This window comes from Leptonychotes weddellii, chromosome 3 (assembly GCF_054177405.1).
Source record: "Leptonychotes weddellii isolate Sample4059 chromosome 3, ASM5417740v2, whole genome shotgun sequence".
NCBI lineage: Eukaryota > Metazoa > Chordata > Mammalia > Carnivora > Phocidae > Leptonychotes > Leptonychotes weddellii.
In genome coordinates, this window is record NC_138371.1 from 134,309,593 (window position 1) to 134,330,697 (window position 21,105).

Below are 21,105 nucleotides of genomic sequence, written 5' to 3' on the forward strand. Positions count from 1 at the left end.
GGCGCCTGGGTGGCTCAGTTGGTTAAGCGACTGCCTTCGGCTCAGGTCATGATCCTGGAGTCCCTGGATCGAGTCCCGCATCGGGCTCCCTGCTCGGCAGGGAGTCTGCTTCTCCCTCTGACCCTCCCCCCTCTCATGTGCTCTCTCTCATTCTCTCTCTCTCTCAAATAAATAAATAAAATCTTTAAAAAAAAAAAAAGAAAAGAATCGGCATGCTGATTAAATTTTTTAAAAAGATTGGTTATCTCTCTACAATGGAAATAAAAATCTTAATTTAAATAAAATAAGATGCTTCACATCATCTATGTCTCCACCATAACTATTAATACCAATAATAAAACTTTCATAATGATTTTCAAGATAGGTGGAGATCAATTGATATTAGGTAAAAAAAGATACTAGACAATTTGTGATGTTCATATATAAAAATAATTTATATTGTGTAATTTTCATTTTAAAGTGAGAGTTGAAACATTATTAAATAAGCAAGAAAATGCTTTATATAATATGGATTCCTATAATTATAAGCTGATTTCTTCCATATCCCCCCTCAACTTTCCCTGAATTATGTTTTAAATTTATTTCTCTTGGATTTTAGTGAACATAGAAACTGCAGTGTTAAAAGCATTTTTGCCCTGCAGTAAAAATGTTAGCTTACATTATCTACTGTATCATTCAATGTTGTTTATTTATACAGCCTTATTCCACGAGACATTTAAAACAGCTCACTGTTCTTTAGTTAATATAAATGGATCAAATACATTAATTTTAATATAAATGTTTTACCTTTTATTTTTTAAACACATTTTTTTTAAAGCAGTTTCAGCTTTACATGAGCAGAAAATAACAGGGTTCTCATATACCTTCTCCTCCACACCAGTTCCCCTATTAGTAACATTTTACATTAGGTGTGGTACACATCACAACTGATGTGCTGGTATTGATGCATCATCACTAACTTAAGATCCACTGTTTACATTAGGGTTCACTCTGCATTTACAGCTGTATGGGTTTTGAAGAAGGAATAATATCATGTATCTACCATTACCCTGTCATACAGAATAGTTTCACCCCAAATTCACTGTGCTCTACCTATTCATCTCTTTCTTACCTTCCCAACACAACCCCTCGCAACCATGGATCTTTTTACTGTCTCTATAATTTTCTTTCTTCCAAAAAGCCAATGGTTAAAATCATCTAATATGTAGTCTTTTCAAATTGGCTTCTTTCACTTACTAGGCATTTAAGGTTCCTCCAAGTCTTTTCTTGGCTTAGGAGATCATTTATTTTTAGTACTGAATAATATTCTATTGTATGGAGGCATCAGAGTTTATTCATTCACCTACTGAAAGACATCCTGGTTGTTTCCAAAGTTTGACAATTAAAAATAAGCTGCTATAAACATTTTTGTGTAGGTTTTCAACTCCTTTGAGTAAGAGTGTGATCACTAAATCCTATGTTAAATATATGTTTAACATGGAGCGCCTGGGTGGTGAAGTCAGTCAAGTATCTGACTCTTAGTTTCAGCTCAGGTTGTGATCACACGGTCATGAGACTGAGCCCTGCATCAGGCTCTGTGCTCAGCGTGGAGTCTGTTTGAAATTCTCTCTCCCTCTCCCTCTGCCCCTCCTACTCGTGCTCTCTCTCTAAAATAAATAAGTCTTTAAAAAAAAAAAATCTATGTTTAACTTGGTACCTGCCAGTCTTCCAACGTAGACCTACCATTTTGCATTCCCTTCAGTAATGTATGAGAGTTCCTATTGTACTACATCTTTGCCAGGATTTGGTCTTGGCCAGTGTTTCAGATTTTAGCCATTCTAATAGGTGTGTAGTGTTATCTCATTGTTTTAGCTTGTAATTCTCTATTGACATATGAAGTTGATTATCTCTTCATATATTTACTTGCCATTTGTAAATCTTCTTTGGTGATGTGTCTGGTCAGGTCTTTTGACCATTTCTTGTTTTCTTGTTGCTGAGTTTCAAGAGTTATTTGTATATTTTTGGATATAAGTCCTTTATCAGATAGGTATTTTACAAAGATTTTCTCCCAGTCTGTGGTCTTCAATCTTAACAGTGTTTTTATTGCAGAGCAGAAGTTTTTAATTTTAATGAAATCCAACTTAGCAATAGTTTTCATTCAAGGATCATGCTTTTGGTATCCTATCTAAAAAGTCACTGCCAAACCTGAGGTCACTTAGATTTTCTCTTCTCTTCTAAAAATTGTATAGTTTGCATTTTACATTTAGGCCTATGTCCATTTCGAGTTAATTTTTATTTAAGACCTGAGGTCTGTATGTAGATACATTTTATTTTGCATGTTTATGTGCACTGGTTCCACCACCACTTCTTCAAAAGATTATTATTTCTCAATTGAATTACCTTTGCTTCTTTGTTAAAGATTTGATTGTATTTATGTGGAGTTATTTCTGAGCTCTCTACTCTGTTCTGTTGATCTACTTTTTTAACCAATACAACAATGTTTTGATTACTGCAGTTTTATAAGTCTTCAAGTCCACTAGTATCAGTCCTCCAACTCTGTTCTTCTTCAGTGTCGTGCTGGCTATTCTGGGTCTTTTACATATCCATATAACCTTTAGAATCAGCTTGTTAATATTCACAAAATAATTCACTGGGATTTTGATTAGGATTGCATTGCATCTATAGATCAAGTAGGGAAGAAGAAACATCTTATTCTTTTCCATTAACCTGGAATATCTACTTATTAGATCTTTTTCAATTTCTTTCATGAAAGTTCTATATTTTTTCTCATAAGAATCTTGTTCATATTTTAGTATTACTCTTTTGTGTTCTAACATAAATGATACCGGTTTTACTTTCAAGTTCCAATTGTTCATTGCTGGTATTTGGAAAGCAATTAACTTTTTTTTATGTCAATCTTATATCCTGAAACTTTGCTATGATCACTTACTAGTTTCAGGAAGTATTTTTTTTTTTTTCTTTTTGGTTAATTCAGGGGGATTTTCTATGTAGGCAATCATTTCACCTCTGATCAAAGACACTTTTATTTATTCCTTCTCAATCTAAATATCTTTTATTTCATTTTCTTGTCTTACTGCATTAGCTAGGACTTCCAATACAATGTTGAATAAGAATGGTGAGCAGGAACAGCCTTTCCTTTTTCCCAATTGAAGAGGGAAAACATTCAGTTTCTTACCATTAGGAATGATGCTAGCTGTAGTGTTTGTAGATATTCCTTATCAACTTGAGGAAATCCCCCTGTATTTTGCATGAATGGATGTTGGATATTACCAAATGCCTTTTCTACATCTATTAATATAATCAAATGATTTTTCTTATTTAGCCTGTGGATGTAATGGATTCTGTTAAGTGATTTTCAAATGTTTAACCAGCCTCCCATACCTGTAATAAATCACACTTGGTTGTGGTATGTAAATTTTTTTATACATCATTGGTTTTTATAAAATTTTATGAAATTTTATAAAATTTTGCTGAGAATTTCTGCATCTATGTTTATGAGAGATATTGTCCAATAATTTTCCTTTCTTGTAATGTCATTGCCTTTGGTGTGCTCCCATTTTATCATCATATTCCCCCACCTCTGCCACCTAAGAACAAATGTTCATAAATGCAACTATAATTATAGAGATAATAATGCTGCACGTTTTGCCTCTATCCCAAAAACACAAGAGCAATGCAGACCCTTGACAAAGAAGAGGTAAACAGTAAGTTCCTCCAGGAATGGAGCATCTTACTCAATTTTTGATTTTTCATTTTTAAAATGTATAAAAACAGGAGACTAGACTAAAACAGGGATAGTTGGAAAGATTCATCTTGGGTGCTGCCTCTAATGGATAGTAGCTGTAAGTATGGTGTTAAGGACAATGCTGAGGCTGTGTGTTGGGGGTAAAGGAAGTTTGATAGATTAGCTAGGCTTTCTATGAGAATGGTGAGATAATAACTCACAGTGTATTTGCTGTTCACAAGCAAAGACACTCTAATTCTAGTGAAAGAATAATTTCAAGTTACAATGCTTAATAGCAATTAAAAAAAGGTAATGTGAATAAAATTTATCAAAAACATTGCTTAGCAAAACCAATAAAATATTTCTTGGAAAATGCTATAGATTAATTGTGTTAATGAATGAATCAAAGGGGTTAAGAATCCTAAGTAGTTTCACATTACTTTGGAAGTCAGTATTTCAGTGACTTAATTGGCTGGATAAGAATGGCATTTGTTATCTGCAAGTCTTTGGCCAAAAATTGCTTTACTTTCAAAGGGTGCCAAAATTCACTGGTGTGATTTTGCCAATCCAATAAAGAATAAAAACCTCTCTAAAATCCTTCTAAAACACAATGCAGATGGAACAATGGGTTTGTTTGGCAGAGGTCTTTCTTCAAAATAACTTCATAGAGTGAAGGAAAAGTGATATATGAGAAGTAAATTTCACAAAAGCAGCTTCACAGTATTACCCTATATGGCTATAACAAGTGACAGGCAGAGGTATTTGTCTCCTGCTTTTTATAATGACTGAAACTCTACCTGTACAAGACAGAGCCCTGCAAAATAACTCAGGACACTGGCCATCAGCTTATTTCAGTTCCGCTGTGTGCCTGAGATTCACACTCCACTCACTACTTCATTTTCAGAGTAGTGCTCAGCTTGGCATGAAAAAAAGCAGCAGTTTTTGGAAATATTTTCACCATTCATCCTTAAGTGAAGACGAGTTGTTTCTTTTTTGTTTTTTGTTCTTGTGTTGGTTGGGTTTTGCTTCTGTATGTTTGTTTGTTGGCTGGTTTCACACCACCAATCAGGGATTTTCCATTCTGGGATAAAGAAGTAGGGCAGAAGACAAAGTGATTCTCAGTTCAGTTTGTGCATTAAAATTACCCGGGGGACCTTTAAAAAGCCACTAATCAAGATCCACACCCATACATGCTCAAGTAATGGATCCAATGTGGAGATGACACATCAGTATTTCTTCAAGGGTAATACAGGTTGATAATCAAGGTACTACAAGAAGAGCTGTTCATAACTTCAAGAAATCACTCACTGGAGTTGGTGGGGGGCATTAAACAAAAAGGAAATTAAACAGTTTTGTTTTTTGTTTTTTTTTTCCTTTAAAAATCTTCTCCACGGGTGCCTGGGTGGCTCAGTTGGTAAAGCAGCCGGCTCTTGATTTCAGCTCAAATCTTGATCTCAGGGTCCTGGGATAGAACCCCCGTTGGGCTCTCTGTTCAGCGGGGAGCCTGCTTCAGGATTCTCTCTCCCCCTCTGCTTCTCCCCCCAACTCGCTCAAGTCCCCCCTCTCTCTCTCTCTAAAATAAATAAATCTTTAAAAAAGAAAGAAAGAAAGAATAAATATAAAAATCTTCTCCATCACAGCTTTGGGCAGCTTTATTCTACTTTTGGTTAGCCTGCACTTGTAAAAAGAATATATAGGCAATCAGATAAAAATTTCATGCACTTCAATGAACAACAACAACAAAATCTTTTAAATGGACAAAAAATCAAAATCAAGAGAGGACACAAAAACAAATCTTGCCTCCCACTGCCTACCTTTTTAATACCTAACTTCTAACTCCTTCACATCCCCATTACTACATATCCTTTGATGAATTCATCTTTGAGATGAACTCACTGCGTGGTCTACTGCCACAGAGAATAGAAAAGTTTCCTACAAAGTGATTAATACTGATACATTTATAATGGAATCAATAATTACTTGGTTTCTGCAATTTTCCCCCAAAATAGCATCAATACTGGCAAAAGTAAATTATTACAATTTGTAAACTCTTCTAAAATTTATATCTACTATCCCGATACAGCTTACTTAATTACTCAGAACAAAGAGCTACATTTTACAGCTAATCATCCACCTGTGTTGATCAGGATAATTTGTTACTCCAAAATTACCTATCATTAGACATTAGGAAATATTAAACACATGTTATAGCCATGATGTATGGATTGGTAACATTTGCTTTTTAAATTTACAAGTTAAAACCCTCTCATATACTTTAGTATGGTGTTAAACTTTGATGATTGGGTCAATTCACTCTTTTGCTAGAATACTGATCTACTTGAAGGAAAAAAAAAAAAAAGTCTTTGCCCTACCAACAGGTCTAAGAAAATTAACTTCAACACTAAGCACATACGCATTTTTTCTAGGTGTGCATTTTGGTCAGGCCCTACCATTTACTAACTGAATTTCTAAGGGTATGAATTTGCATTTAATCAATAGCAGGTCCTGAAAAAGAGAATATAACCTCCAATTCCATATTATCCAATTCTTATATAAAGTCTAGCAATATCTTTGGAGGACTTTATGAATGACAAGAAGTCCATCCACTCTTTTATATATTCTAAGGTTTATCCTTCTAGATAGTCAAGCCATCAGAAAGCAAGGTACTTACACCATTTTACTTAAACTAGGAATAGCATTATGTAATTGCAAAGTACATTTGTATCTAACCATGAGGGTTCTCTTGGAGTGTCAGACCCTAAGAGGCTCTGGTCCACACTTGTAGGGAAAGGAAAGGGCGAGGGGAGGGAGAGCTAGTTCTAAAAGAAAGATCTTAATATAACTGACTCTTTCATTTACTGTTTTAAAGACTATGGCTCAACATCATATTTTTCTTTTATAACAATGCACATGCAATTTTTCTTGGGAAGTTCAGCTTTGGCTAATGAGAGAAACCTCATCTTTAGCTCATGTAAAGTTTCATTACCATGTTTGCATTTCACTGAGTCTCAAACCTAAACACCTATATCTTAATAGATTCTCACTTATGTTTATCTTCTTTCTCATATTTTACTTTTATACTTATTTATCATAGGCCACATCAAATCTTTAGGATAAAAAAGAGCTCACAAAGCTTTCCCTCTGAACTCAGGGATATTGTATTTAGCTATCTCAATTATAAATGTATACAAAGATGTAATATAGCCCCCCAAATTAAACTATAATATATACAGATTTCACGATTCATGCAATTATTTCTAAACAATGCAAAGTTAACAATTTAATATGAATTTTCATACACTTCTCATACTAGAGCTAAATTTATAAAGGGTATTTAAAAGTAAAGATTTTGAATATAGAATATTAGATGTCATATAATTACCCAGCATGTTTTAACAGATTAAAATATTATCCTGTCTTTCTACTGTCAAATAAATATGGAATTCCTTTTACGGGGGTTTATCATCAAACCAAATGCTTTATACTCAGTGTGAAAATTCAATCACAATTGTCAAAGATCAAGCTGCTACTTCTGATAACAAACATGATGAGATATCTTGTTCAATATATGCTTTCAACTTGACATGTAGGCTAATAAAAAATACAAAGTTGTAGTATTTATTTTGTTTCTTGCACAACAGAAGGCTTCTAAGAGGGATGATCAAAATATCTAGTATCATTGCCTGAAAATACAGTCGACTCTTATCTGGATACAGATTAACTGGTTTACAGATAAACTATAGTAAAATAATAGCAACATGCATTGTCCTTGTAAATTACTATGCATCAGCCACTATGTATCAGTATAAGAGGATGTCTACTTTCAACTGCATAACTAAGAGGCACAACTTTGTGTCCATTTTGTCTATTGCATTGTCATTCACTCAACAGCTATTTATTATTTACTATGCACCAGGCACTGTATCAGGATACTCGACCTCATCGATCAGACCTAATGTCTTGTCAACAGCTCCTCTGCAAGGAAAGCATGAGGAAAGGCATATGGTCAACTCTTTGTGAGTCGACTGGAGATCTGAGATGCAAGCTCTCCAGAGGAACAGACACTTAACACTAAGAAACAAACTCCAGTTGATTTACAGGTGTAAATTTCTCCCTGACCTTGCTCTTCAGCTTGTCTGTCTTCCTTTACTTCCCTGCTCAGGGAAAGCCTGAATCTGGCAGGTGTGCTTGCCTCCTTGCCCTTTCCCTTCCAAGTTCATTATCACCACATTCTCACAGTTCCCTAGATGCTTCTTAAATGTGTCACTTATCTACCCCAAACCCTTCTGCCACTACCGAAGCTTGTACTTCCACTGTCTCAACATATAGTCACAGTTTCATAATAGACACACACTGTTTCAGAATATTTGCTAAATAATGAAGGCAGCTTCCATCATCCTCGCCATCTATCTTTTCAGCTTGAGTTCCTCAGTCACTTGCTACACGTCCGCCAGTCACCAAGTCTCTCCCAACTATAACCCTCTAGGCCACTGCTGTCCAGGAGAATACTCTACAGTGATGGAAATGTGCTATATTTATGCTGCCAACACATATGGACACTTACTCAGCTGAAACGTGGCAAGGGTGACTGAGGTCTTTCCTAATTTTATTGAAATTTTAATTAATTTACATGTGAACAGCCCTACGTGGCTCATGGTACCAGGACTGGACAGTGCAGCTCACCTTTCTTCCATACTGCTATTAGAATTACATTGCTATGGGACATCTCTGAGACTATGACTTGAATTAAAGAACTAACATGTCTCTGTTAATCTTCACCATCAGGTGTGCCGCTGGAGGTGCTTTTCAGTCTAGACCAATTTACTATTTCATTTCCATTTTCTCCATGCCTCTCCCGTCTAAGCTTCCGATCATTTGGTGGACTCACATATGCCACGATATGACCCTTCATGCCAATTGATGGCTATTGTCTAGAATGCCTTTCCTTTTCAGGAATATCCACTCATACTTCCAGATCCAGCTCAAATTCCTACTCCTCTCTGAATGCTTAGCTGTCCTCCCTTAACCGAGCTAGACTCTCTCTCACCTCTGTTGCCATAACTTTTTGGATAGAACTCTATTAAAAATTTTAATAATGGTTTACATGTGAAAAACAAGGGTTCTGTGTATGCCACATAAATAATTACATCCATTCAATGAGATGATCAGGTCAAGCACTGAGCACAGGGATAGGTGAGCACCCCATAAATGTGCAAAGTTTTCAATACATGTATTATGAATTACAGCCCCCATGCTAGGGATCTTAACTGAATAGATCAGGCTCAGAAAATGAGAGGAAAATAAAAAGATGGAGATGGAGTTAAGCAAGCTCACAAGCTGTTGATACCAGCAGGAGGCTTTAGGTAGGGAAAACTGCGTAAGGAAAGTCATGAAAGCACTGAGAGATCAACTATTCAAGCAAACCCAAGGCTAAAACTGGACTTGTTTCTCACCTTCCCTAAGTGGCAATTGCAACACAGGTCTCCCCAGCTACCCAAAAGTAGAGCGTTCCCATGAAACCTTTCATAATCCAAATGGCGTAAAGCAGAGGAGCAATCACCATTTTGTAAAAGCGCAAATCCTCTTCGGATTTCATTTTGGAAACAGGTGTATGCTAATGTAGGTCTTTTATACAAGTGAAGCTGCGTGAAGTGAACTTCTGGACAGCGGGGAAAACCAGTCATCAAATTCCTTAATCAGGTAGCATAGATGTTAGAGCAGGTCAAGAACAAAAGAAAGCTTTTCGTAGGATGTGTAACAGAGAAGAATTTGTTGTAAGCAGATCAATAAAGCACTATCACTGCGGCCCGCTTCTGAGGAAAAAGCTCTGTTACATAAAACAGTGAATATATTTGCGGTAAGGACATTTAACCTGTGGAAGAACCCAGGAGAAAAAAACCAAATCTCTAAACTTACTTAATTCTCACATCCTTTAAAATTATATTTAGATAGAAACATTTCAAAATCATCAATGACATCCGAGGCATGTTTATTCCTAATAAAATGATTTTCCCTTTACATAAAGCAGTCTCATTCTTTTCTCCTTTAAGTCAGCTTGCAAAAAAAAAAAAAAAAAAAAAAGCAAAGAAATATTTAAATAGTAAAGGTAAAAAATGTAGTGGCAAGCCTAAGCAATTCTCAATATATCTATACCATCATTTGCAGCTACCTGAATTGAATATTAGATTTAAATAATATTTTGATGTTCCATTTCATTAGTTTGGGAAAGCATAGGTTTACAACATAATTCTATTATTAAACAAAATCCTTCCTTTGGATTTGCAGATCAGAGAAAATTAATATTTGGATTTAGCTCTGAGGTTGAGTAAATTAGCTCAGTTCACTCTGGGTTTGGGTTCATGGTTTCCTTTAAATTCTTGATAACGAGCACATCAAAATAAAAATATTTAAATAATGTAATCAGGGCTGACATTTCCAAGTAAGTGCTCAGGCAAATATGTGTTTTTAAAAAACGAACTCACTTTACAGAGAGAGCTAAGGTTAAATCCGAAGGTTTGAGCATTCCGGGAGCCCGCGTTCATGTAGTTTCCCATTAGCAACACAAGTTCCAGCAACTTGCGGAAGCTTTTGCTCTGCTTTATCTCCTCGCAGGCAGTACTGACAGCCATGATGTCAGGTTTGATGTTGTTCACCTGCTCTTCAAACTGCAGCTTAAAGAGAATAGCACTGAGCCGTGGCCGTAGTCTCTTCACATTGCTCATCTGATTGAAAAGAAAATAACAGATTCCCTTTAAAATGCATGGTATACTTTAGTACTGTATGACTGTGAGTAATCTGGGATGATTTATTGGTATGACAGTGCCGAGGAAGCAATATGTTCCTTCAAACGGATAGCAGGGAGAGAGAAGAGCCCCGCTTGCTTTTGTGAGCAATCAAGAGTCATTCCTCAAAGAAGAAAAATTAACAATTTAGATGCCCAATGGAAAGAAAGCTTTAATTCAATGACAATGGTCCAGTAATCAAGTACATATAACTTCTTAACAGAAACCAAATTTTAAAAAGGTAACAGGGTACAGAAGCAACAAATTACAAAGCATTCCTACCATTAATTTTTGTTCAATATGGAAAATGTGGGGTCATGTTTAAAACATTCAGAAAGGTCTAAAGAGGGTTTGTTTTCTTCAAATAGCAACCGCTGTCCTCAGAAGCCCTGCCGACTAACAGTATGTGTTAGATGGAGTGAAAGTAAATAGGTCCCAATTTGTACTAAATTGACTTTCTTGAGAAACAGCCAAGTAGAAGGACTCCTGACGCACACTAAATTAGCAGGGTCGGTGTTGGGGAACATGGGCGTAGCCAGAGACAGAAGCCACGCAGAGCCACAGGTCCATCCCATGCCAGGTGAACCCTGTTCGGGACTCTGGGTTCCCTTGTTGCGAATGTGGGGGGTTGAAGACTTTAAAAAGAACAAAAAGGCTAGAGTCAGCAAGTTCTTGCCTTGAGCTGACTCCCGTGTGTTCTAGCAAAAGGGAGGAGAAGAGCCATTTAACTGAAGGCTGGAGACAAAGGGCATTTAAGCTACGAATTCCTTGTCCAAATATACTAGGGATTTGAGACTTAAAACACCTTGATGAGGCAATAACAGTGAAACTATTGAATTTCAACAGCTATTATAAATATCAAAAAGAAGTGAGAAGCAAGGTCAGGGGGAAAAAATAGTGACAGAACACGAGAGGGTTAAAATAGGGAATAGTTGTGTCAGTCACAGACCCTAAAGGAAAAAAGTAAAGGACAACGTCACACAAAGCTTATAGGATTTCTGTTCAGGAGGCACAAGACTATCTGCTCATAATACAATGACCGTTATTTAAAATTAAACAGACCAGACAGAAGCCTGAACTTACTAGAGTCAAAAGGCGGTAACGGACACTCCTTGGCTGAAATGGTACAGCCCCGTGTGCCCATCTAACCACCTCTGAGCAACAGGGGGTGGCTCTCCAGAGATACCTCTGAGAGAACAGTGTCCGGGAGACTGAATCCATCCAGCGACTGAAAAGTTTCATAGTAAATAATATAAAGAGATAAATCACATTTAGTGTTCTCCCCAGCCACCTGACAGATTAAACGTTTAAGTGTATACGGCCAAGATGCTAAGAGTTCGACTAATGTAGTTAATGACTCCCCTCTACAAAGAGCTTTAAGAAATATCTTAAAATTCCCAGAGCCCAAGGAATGTCTTCAAATTTGCCTGTCTAGAGGAAACTTTTCTTTTCTTCCTACAAGAAAGTAGAAAGACTGTAAGCTCAAATAAGACTTAAAAACAAAGCAAAAATAATGGTTCCATAGAATAAATATAAAATGTTAGAAAGATAAAACGAAACTCTATTAGAATACCAATTCCGAGTGGGCATGAATCCTTCTGTTTGGACCTCTATGTCCAGCACAAGAAGTAGAATTAAGCAGTGATTACTTCTCATACAGTCACTTCATATGTCTTAAATGGTCCCAAATGGGCTAAATTCCCTACGTTTTTATCCTTAAAACGTTGCAAATGGCATTCATATTATATTGGGCCAGTTCTGTAAAATGCTCTATTACATTTAATAGATCCCTTAGAATAGTAAAACAAAGGAGTAATCACCTGAGTACACACAGTTACGGTCATTCAAAAGGTATATGATGCGCCCATGGCATGTTTTTGACCTGTGCCCTCATTCATGATACTTTGTTACTTTGCAGTAAACATGAGAAGTATCCCAGGAAAATATTAGTATTACAAAATATATTACTTTTAACCTACATTAATGTACTTTATGCACAGAGAGAAAAAACTCTGCTTAAATGCTTATATTATACTGCCCCAAAATATGTTAAAGCTTCCCTGATGACAAGCAAACCATATGTAACCGGTATAAAGTAATTAATTTTCCTAGAAAAATATAACCTAGATTTGTATGAGTAATGAGTCTACCTGGCACTGGGGACAGGTACCTTGAAAAGACAGAGTAAGTGTATGATGTAATGCAGAACAAAATGCTATGAGTTCATGAAAAAGCCTGACAAAGCAAAGTCAGGAAAGGAATCCTAAAAAACACATCTTGGAGCAACATCTTTTAAAATTAGACGTCCTTTACATATTGTTTTTCCTTCCAAATTTTAAAAAATATTTTGACGAATATGAAATAAATTTATTTTAGTGAACAAAATCACTGAGCTGGAAAAGAACGTGAGGGATCACCTGGAGCTCATTAAGGTCTTGAGTCCACTATTGAAGAGCCTACTCTGATCCTCCAGGACACATGACTGTCCCTGTTATTTAAAAACAAAACCAAACCCGTAAAGAACGCTAATGTTCTAAGATCTAAGATCTAGATCTATGATAATCACAGGGTTCTTTTTGTCATTAATCAAATCAGTCTTTTGTCACATAGGATCAAAGAAAAAAGGTTTAAAAATTAGAATTTTTTTTTTTTAAAATTCCTGAAGGATGTTTCTTTGTCACTTTACAGACTTGCATTCTGTTTGCTTGCTAAGGAACCTCTCATTTGTCTGAGGCTGGATGCAAAAATGGAGCATTATAGTGCTCAAATAATCTTCTCTATGGTAACAGAAAGTCGCAACAGAGGAGGAGGAGGAGCACAAAAAGAGTTAAGAAAGTTTAACTGCAAGATAGCTAATAATTAGAATGCTAAAAGAAATTAGAATTCCTCTTTCACAGAGGTATCCTTTCAATTTATTGTCACGGAGTCTTAGTAATATAAACTCGCATCACAAAACTCTGACAATAATGAACTGTGATCTGAAGATCAATCTAAAGGCATAAAAAAGAAAGTGAAAATACTTTGATTTCACTATTGTCTGAAAGCAGGGGGCAGGATTCCTGCAATCTCCCCACCCCATGACCAGAGATGTCCCATGCCCCAATGAGAATACCTTTCAAACAGTGACTGGTGAAAATCAAACCACAAGCAATATCCAGAACGCCAAGGGTAATCTTTATAGACACACTTGGGTTTGTTGGCAATGTGAGTGTTGTCGAAGAGATGAAATGAAACAACTTTAGAGTATAATGAACCAACAGGTACTGACTGGATGCCCACTCAGCACTGTGTGAGTCACCTAAGTCATGAATTCCACCCTTGGATCATCCAAGTCTTTCCATCTGTCTTAAAGGGTAAAAAGTAGTAGTAGTCCCCAGGAAGATGCCATCTTCCATCATCTCATTATGTTTTTCACATGTAACTTTAATGTCATCCATTGTTTTATTGGGAAAAAACAGAAGTAGACATTTTTATACCAACGATGTCTAATACCATATCTGGTTCTCTTTATTTCTTTTATAGATAAGAGATATTCAGAAACTGGCTTATTCAAAACTTGCTGGGACGCCTGGGTGGCTCAGTCAAACATCTGCCTTTGGCTCAGATCATGATCCCAGGGTCCTGGGATCGAGTCCAGCATCAGTCTCCCTGCTCCACGGGAAGTCTGCTTCTCCCTCTCCCTCTGCCTGCTGCTCCCCCTGCTTGTGCTGTCAAATAAAATCTTAAAAAAAACTTGTTGGGTTCCCCCTACCTTCTTGCCTGCAGACTTGTGTGGGCTCCCCTCAAAAGAAATTTCAGTACGTTCTCCTTATCTTCATTATTCTCCCCTAAAGTCGTTTTAAAACTATTTTAACCATTCATTTAGCTAACACTACAAGTAGCCAACTGATTGAAAAGCCACTCACTTCAGTCTTAACTGACTGGCCACTCTAAACCTTTACTTCATATACTTTGTACATATATCAGGAATAACAGAATATGATTTCACAAAGGTTTAAGGACTCCTGCGAGGTCACATGCAGGTAGGACACGGCCCTCGAGCTAACTTGCTGCCGATCACATGTGCGTGCCACTCAGAGCATCACAGTATGGAAATTAATAACCACAACTTAAAAACCATCTGTACTCAAACTACTCCTATGCTTTTCCAGGAGTACGAATGGACTTTAACTGCGCCACAGTAGTTATTAGACAAAACACTATAGAGTTGACCCTGCTGTGAGCACCGCCTGCTACGACTTCGGACTCCTTTCCTTTCCCAACTACCTCCTGTTGTGCTGAATTTTTAGTATTTTCCAGATTCGTGTTTGTTGTCCCCTTACACTGCACTCTCCACTCATACTTTATTAGCTAGTTCTTCTGTTCTCTGTGGAAGAGGTGCAAGATGCAAGGAGAATGTGAAAGAACAAATGCTTCGTTGTCCGAGACAAGTCTAGAGAAAATGACAAAGGGTTGAGGAAGGAAAGCGACATCCAAGAAAGCAATGTGAATCTATTAACAGAACTAAGACACTTAGAAAAAAGTTTTTAACTTGAATTCTTAAGCTAAACTACATAAAAAATATCTACCCTTTACTATTGGTTGGCCACTATTTTCAAGACTTCCAGAATGCTCAGGAAAAAAGAATAGTTCGTTTCATGTCAAGAAATGCATCTAAAGGGGCACGTGGGTGGCTCAGTTGGTTGAGCATCCCTCTTGATTAGGGTTTAGGTCATGACCCCAGAGTCTGGAGATAGAGCCCCACATTGGGCTCCACACTCAGCAGGGAGTCTGGTTGAGGTTCTCTCCCTCTGCCCCTTGCCCCGTTCACTCACTTGTGCTAAGATAAATAAAATCTTAAAAAAAAAAAAAAGAAAGAAAGAAATGCATGAAAAACCTAGCTATTTAAGCCTGGGTAGTGCTAAGAATACAAAAAAAAAAAAATTTTTTTTTAATAAATGTGCCCTTGTGATATTAAAGCTCTGAAGCTAAAATTTTTTAAAAACTACAGAATAGCAACCTACATATTTTTTGTTTTCCCATAGGAGCAAAGCCAAGAATTATTCAAAAGTTATTAAAAGGATAAAATGTATACACCTCTAGCTGGTCAAGAAATAGAAAATTGGTTATAGCCATCAGATATTGCTTTATCTTTGTTTATAAGTACTTATCAATTCTAGACCACTAAGGATTTCATAAGAGGTCCAAAGGAGTTCTGTCGATGCTCAGAATCTGTAAGTGGGAAAGCTAGAGAACGGGAGACTTATTTAATTTGGCAGTCTTAGCAAATACTCTTAACACAGAAGCTTCAGCTCTGATGAATTAAAAAGCTGGCATTAAACCCAGAACCATTCTGGTGTCTTAAATTCATTCATGTCTGCTTCCAGACAATCCCCACCCTACCATAGGAAACCAAAGTTTTGATTTCTATCACAATAACTTAGTTTTGCCTGTTCTTGAAATTTGTATTAATAAAACTTTCAGTAAACACTTTTCATGTCTGGCTTCTCTCACTGAATAAAATGACTTTGAGATTCATATACATGTAGTGTGATTCGGTTCTTTACTCATTTTTACTAATGAGCAAGATTTCATTGTAAAAACATACCAAAAATATACCATGTTAAGGGACTCTTTTTTCTAGTCTGGGTCAATGTAGGGGTTGAGTTACACAGGGAACTGAAAAAATGTTATGTCAGGTTCTAACCCCAGGTACCTGTGAATGTGACTTTGCTGTGAAAGACCTGTGAAAGATCTTTGCTGATGTAATTAAGGATCTGCACATGAGATCATGCTGGATTTAGGGTGAGCTCTAAATTAAGTGACTGATGTCATTTTAACTAAAAAAAAAAAAAAAAGGAGGGGGAGAGAAAAACGCAGGAGAAGGCGATGCAAGGGAGGAGGCAGAGACTGGAGTCCTCCTACCGGCTAGGAAACACAAGAGCTGTGACTGGGAGCGGCTACCACAAGTGACAAGACAGGCAAGAAACAGATTCTTCCTCGAAGTCTCCAGAAGGAACCTGGCAACACCTCGATTTAGGATTTTGGGTCTCCGGAAATGTGAGAGAATAAATGTGTTGCTTTTAGCCGCCACAGTTGTGGGCATTTGTTAGGAGGCCCATGGAAACTAACACAGGACATTATGAATATTCTTGTATGAATCTTGTCATTTCTATTAAGTATCTAAATAACTGAGTATAAATGTATGCTTTATAAGAAACTGTTAAACTGTTTTGCTAAGTGGTTTCTACCACTTGAAGCCTGTTTTATATTTTATCTTTGCATGTTAGGTCTATATTCCATCCCTCATTAATTATTCTGTGTAGTATGATGCAAGACTTGGGATTCATTTCAGTTCGTAAGATATCCAAGCACTGCAGTACAGTCAGATACAAAAAAGTTCCTTTCCCCACTCACTAGCCTTGAAGTCTCTGTTGAAAATCAGTTGATGGTATCTTCGTGGGTTTATTTCTAAACTTTCTAGAAGTTTGTGTATTTTTAAGCCAAAATGTTACTGCCTTGATAGCACATCAGTGGTCTATGTCTTCCAAGTGTGTTCTTTTTTCAAAACTTATTTTAACTCTTCTAGGTCCTTTGCATGCCATATGAATTTTTTGTAACTTCCTGTCAATTACTATAATAAAACCTACTGGGATTTTGATTGGGAATGTGTATCATATATTAGAAATCTAAGATCATTTGAGGGAAAAATGAAATCTTAATAATACTAAGCCTTCCACTCTATGAGCCTGGTAAATATCTCATTTACAATTTCTTTAATTTCTCTCAGCAATATCTTACGGCTTTCGGTGTAGAAAATTAGCAGGTTTTAGTGAATTTTTTTCATAAGTATTTTAAGTTTTGGAGCTGAAGTAAATAGTACTATTTTTATTTTGCTTTCTAGTATATCATGGCTTATAGAGAAAAATACAACTTATTCGAGTATATGGACTATTCTGTGATCTTATTAAATGCACTGGTTACTTCAATCAAGTTTGCTTATGTGAATTCATAAGGGATTTACAATAATTAGGTCACTTAAGATAAAGGTGGTTTATCTCCTCATTACCAATGCAAAGGCCCTAAATTTCTTTTCCTTTTCTTACTATACAGGTTAAAACATGCATTATAATGCTGAATAGAAGTGTAAGAATAGATAGCCTTGCCTGGATTCCAATCATAAATGACAAAGCATTTATTCTTCCACCATCAGTTATGAGGAGAGTTAAGAGCTTTCCGCGGCTATCTTTTATCAGGTTGAAGAAGTTCCTTCTACTTCTAGTTGCTAAGAATTTTTATTTATCATAAATTCAAATTCTGAACACTTCTCATTTTGCATCTACTTAGATAATGTGGTTTTTCTCCCCTTTTCCTGGTAATAGGGTTAACTACATTAATTTTTAAATGTTGAGCCAACCTCGTATCACTTGGTCATGACATATTCTTCATGCACGGAAATATTTGATGTAAAAATATTTTAATTTTTGCATATATGTTCAAGTCTAATTCTCTGTACTGAAATTCTTTTCTTTGACTCCTGTTATCTGTAATTTAAGAATTTGATTTTTCAGTGTTTGCATTCAGTTCAAAATAGCTTTTTCTTTGACCCACAAGTAATTAAAAACGACATTATGCAATTTTCAGACAGAGAGATGTTCCATTATTATGGTCCAGTTTAGTTTTAACAGAAAGCCTACTCAGCAAGATTTCAATCTTCTGAAAATTACCGACATATATTTTACATTCCCATATGCCCTACTTTGGTGAATGCTCCATGTCTATTTGAAAAGAATGTATATTCTGCAGCTGTTCTGAGGAAGCCCCACAGATACTAGAACAAGACAGCTGACAGAACTGTCTTCTTGATTTTCTACGTATTTACTTTTTGCGGGGAGGAAGGGGGAGTCTATTTTTTTTCTAGAATTTACTGAAAAAGGGACATTAAAGGCTAGGGTTAAGGAGTTATCTATTTCTCCATTTAATTCAGCCAGTTCGTTCTTGATGAATTTTGATACTGTTATTAGGAGCTTATATATTTAAGATGATTATTCCTGGTAAATTACTCCTATCATTGTGTAATATCACTATGCTTTATAATAGGCTTTGCCTTGAAGTATACCTTCTCTGAAATATACATAGCTAGTCTACTTTTCTTATTGTTGCCGTTCTCCATTTGTCCCCCCTGCTTCTCAACTACAAAAGCAGGGAAAGATGAGAGAGATGTAATCAAGCAATTTTTAGTATTCCATTTTAGTTCTTCTACTGGCTTCTGAGGTTGTCTCTTTTCATTATATTTTTTCTGGTTGCGCTAGGACTAGCAAAATGCATCCTTACATTACTGATACGTCCTTATGTATCAGTCTACTTAGCGTTACTCTGAAGTCAATATTGCACCTATATACATGTTTTCCTTTTCCTGCCTCAGCCTTCCTCCATTTAATACCACCTGATCCATTTCAGCTGTGTAATGTTTTAACGGCACAATTCCATTTGTTGTGCCCCCATCATTTGTGCAATTACCATCGTATCTTTTACTTCTATGTACATTATAAGCCCCATCCTGCCGTGGTTTTTTTAATTATCAGTTTTCTTTTAAGTAATATGAGAAGGGAAAACAGTTTATTTACTATTTCAGGCACTCTTCATTCCTTTTTGTGGATCTAGAGTTTCCATCTGGTATCATTTCCCTTTGGCTGAAGGACAACCTTTAGCATTTCTTAGAGGACAGGTCTGATAGCCATACACTCTCAGTTCACTAAAAATGTCTATTTTACCCTATTTTGGGAAGGGTATCTAATAAAGAGAAAATTTTGAATTTACAACGTTTTTTATTATTATTATTATTTCAACACCTTACATTCTTCTGTTGACTTGGCTTTCCATTATTTCTGCAAAGTCAGCAGAATCTCTCATTATCCCATAGTGTCTCCCCTGACCCCACCAGTCCTCACCCCAACCCCCTGCACCAAGTTACTTTCAAGATTTTTTATCTCTGGCCTTTAGCACTTTGACTAGGATCTGCCAAGGTGTCTTTTTCTTTACATTATCCTGGTTGGAACATGCTGAGCTTCCTGAACCTGAAATTTCTATTTCTCACTCAATTTGGAATTTCTTGGCCATTATTTCTTCAAATATTTTGGCAGACACAATCTCACTCTCTTCTCCTTTGGGGACTCCAATTAGAGGTGTTTTGGATGGCTGGTATTTACCCAACAATATCTAAGGTTCTGTTCATTTTTTACACAATTTTTTTTTTTTTTGCCTACACTCTTAAGATAAAATAACCTCTATAGAGCTCCCTTCAAACTGACTCTTCTGCTCTCTCCAATATACCATTAAACCTACACACTAAATATTTCAACTCAGTTATTAAATTCTTCAGTTTGAGAATTTCCATATGGTCAATTTTTATAGTTTTCATTTCCCTGAAGAGATTTCTCAATTAAGACCATGTTGTTGTTTTTTAATTCCTTAAAGATAATTTCCTTTAGTTCTTTGAACATATTCATAATATCCACAGTAAAATCTTTGCATGTGAAATTCGAAATCTGGGCCATCGTAGGTCTGGTTTGATTTTTTTCTTTGAAGATAGATCCCATTTTATTTTTTACTATTTACTATTATAATATTACAACAACTGTTGAGTTATAATATTCTTTTGAAGAATGTTCATTTTTTTAAAAAAATTCTATTTAAATTCAGTTTAGTTAACATATAGTATATTATTAGTTTCAGAGGTAGAATTTAGTGATTCATCAGTTGCATATAATACCCAGGGCTCATTACATCAAGTGTCCTCCTTAATGCCCATCATCCAGTTACCCCATCCCTCCCACCCACCTCCCCTCCAGCAACCCTCGGTTTTATCGTTAAGAGTCTCTTACGGTTTGTCTCCCTGTTTTTGTCTTTATTTTTCCTTCCCTTCCCCTATGTTCATCTGTTTTGTTCATATGGTATTTATCTTTCTCTGACTTACATTATGCTAAGCAAAATAAGTCAAAGAATGTTCATTCTTGTTTTAGCAGGCAAATCACTGCGTGATCACCTTAAGTTGTACAGGCCTGAGTTACAGTTAGTATAGCTGGTGGAAGTCAAAGGAGTTGCCCTAGCCCCTCTAACTTGGTAGGATTCTCTCCCAACTTTCTTCCCAGAGGGGTCCGCAAGATTTGATTATAGGTTTCCTTCAGGTGGGTCTAGAGTAGGTACTTCTTTAGGGTGTGGTCCTCAATCTCAAAGTATGACCTTTCCAGTTGTTTGAGTAAATGCCAAGTGAGTAAATGAGGTGCTAAGACGACTTCCCTATTTTGGCAGAGCCAGAAATCCAATGCCTCCCAGCAATGCTGGACCTTTAGGATCTCTGCTCCACTCGCAACCTGTAGCAGGTGCGGAGCAGGTAGGAACAGCCCGGCCTCCAGGCACAGACTCCTGGAGATCCACACAATGACTACCAGAGGCCCTTTCTGCACAATCCCTCCCCCTTCACTGCCCAGTAGATTTCAGCTGTTTCTATTGCTAGATATTCTGATCTCCACCTCTTCTGCTTAGAGAAAAACATAGCTTCTGTTTAATCCCCAGCTCTCTGTGCTGTTAACTGTAAAACTTTCACTAGGCCAAAAGCTG

At 36.5% G+C, this 21,105-nt stretch overlaps 1 protein-coding gene across 5 annotated transcripts in view; it reads right to left on the reverse strand.

Annotated features, from left to right (window-relative positions):
* The window catches only part of DIAPH3 (diaphanous related formin 3), a 485,199-nt gene that overhangs the window by 216,522 nt on the left and 247,572 nt on the right, over positions 1–21,105 (reverse strand). For all 5 annotated transcript variants that reach the window (XM_081815005.1, XM_081815002.1, XM_081815001.1 and 2 more), the window contains one exon: positions 10,207–10,446. In XM_081815005.1, the coding sequence (XP_081671131.1) occupies positions 10,207–10,446 (240 nt within the window). The remainder of the gene's footprint in view (positions 1–10,206; positions 10,447–21,105) is intronic.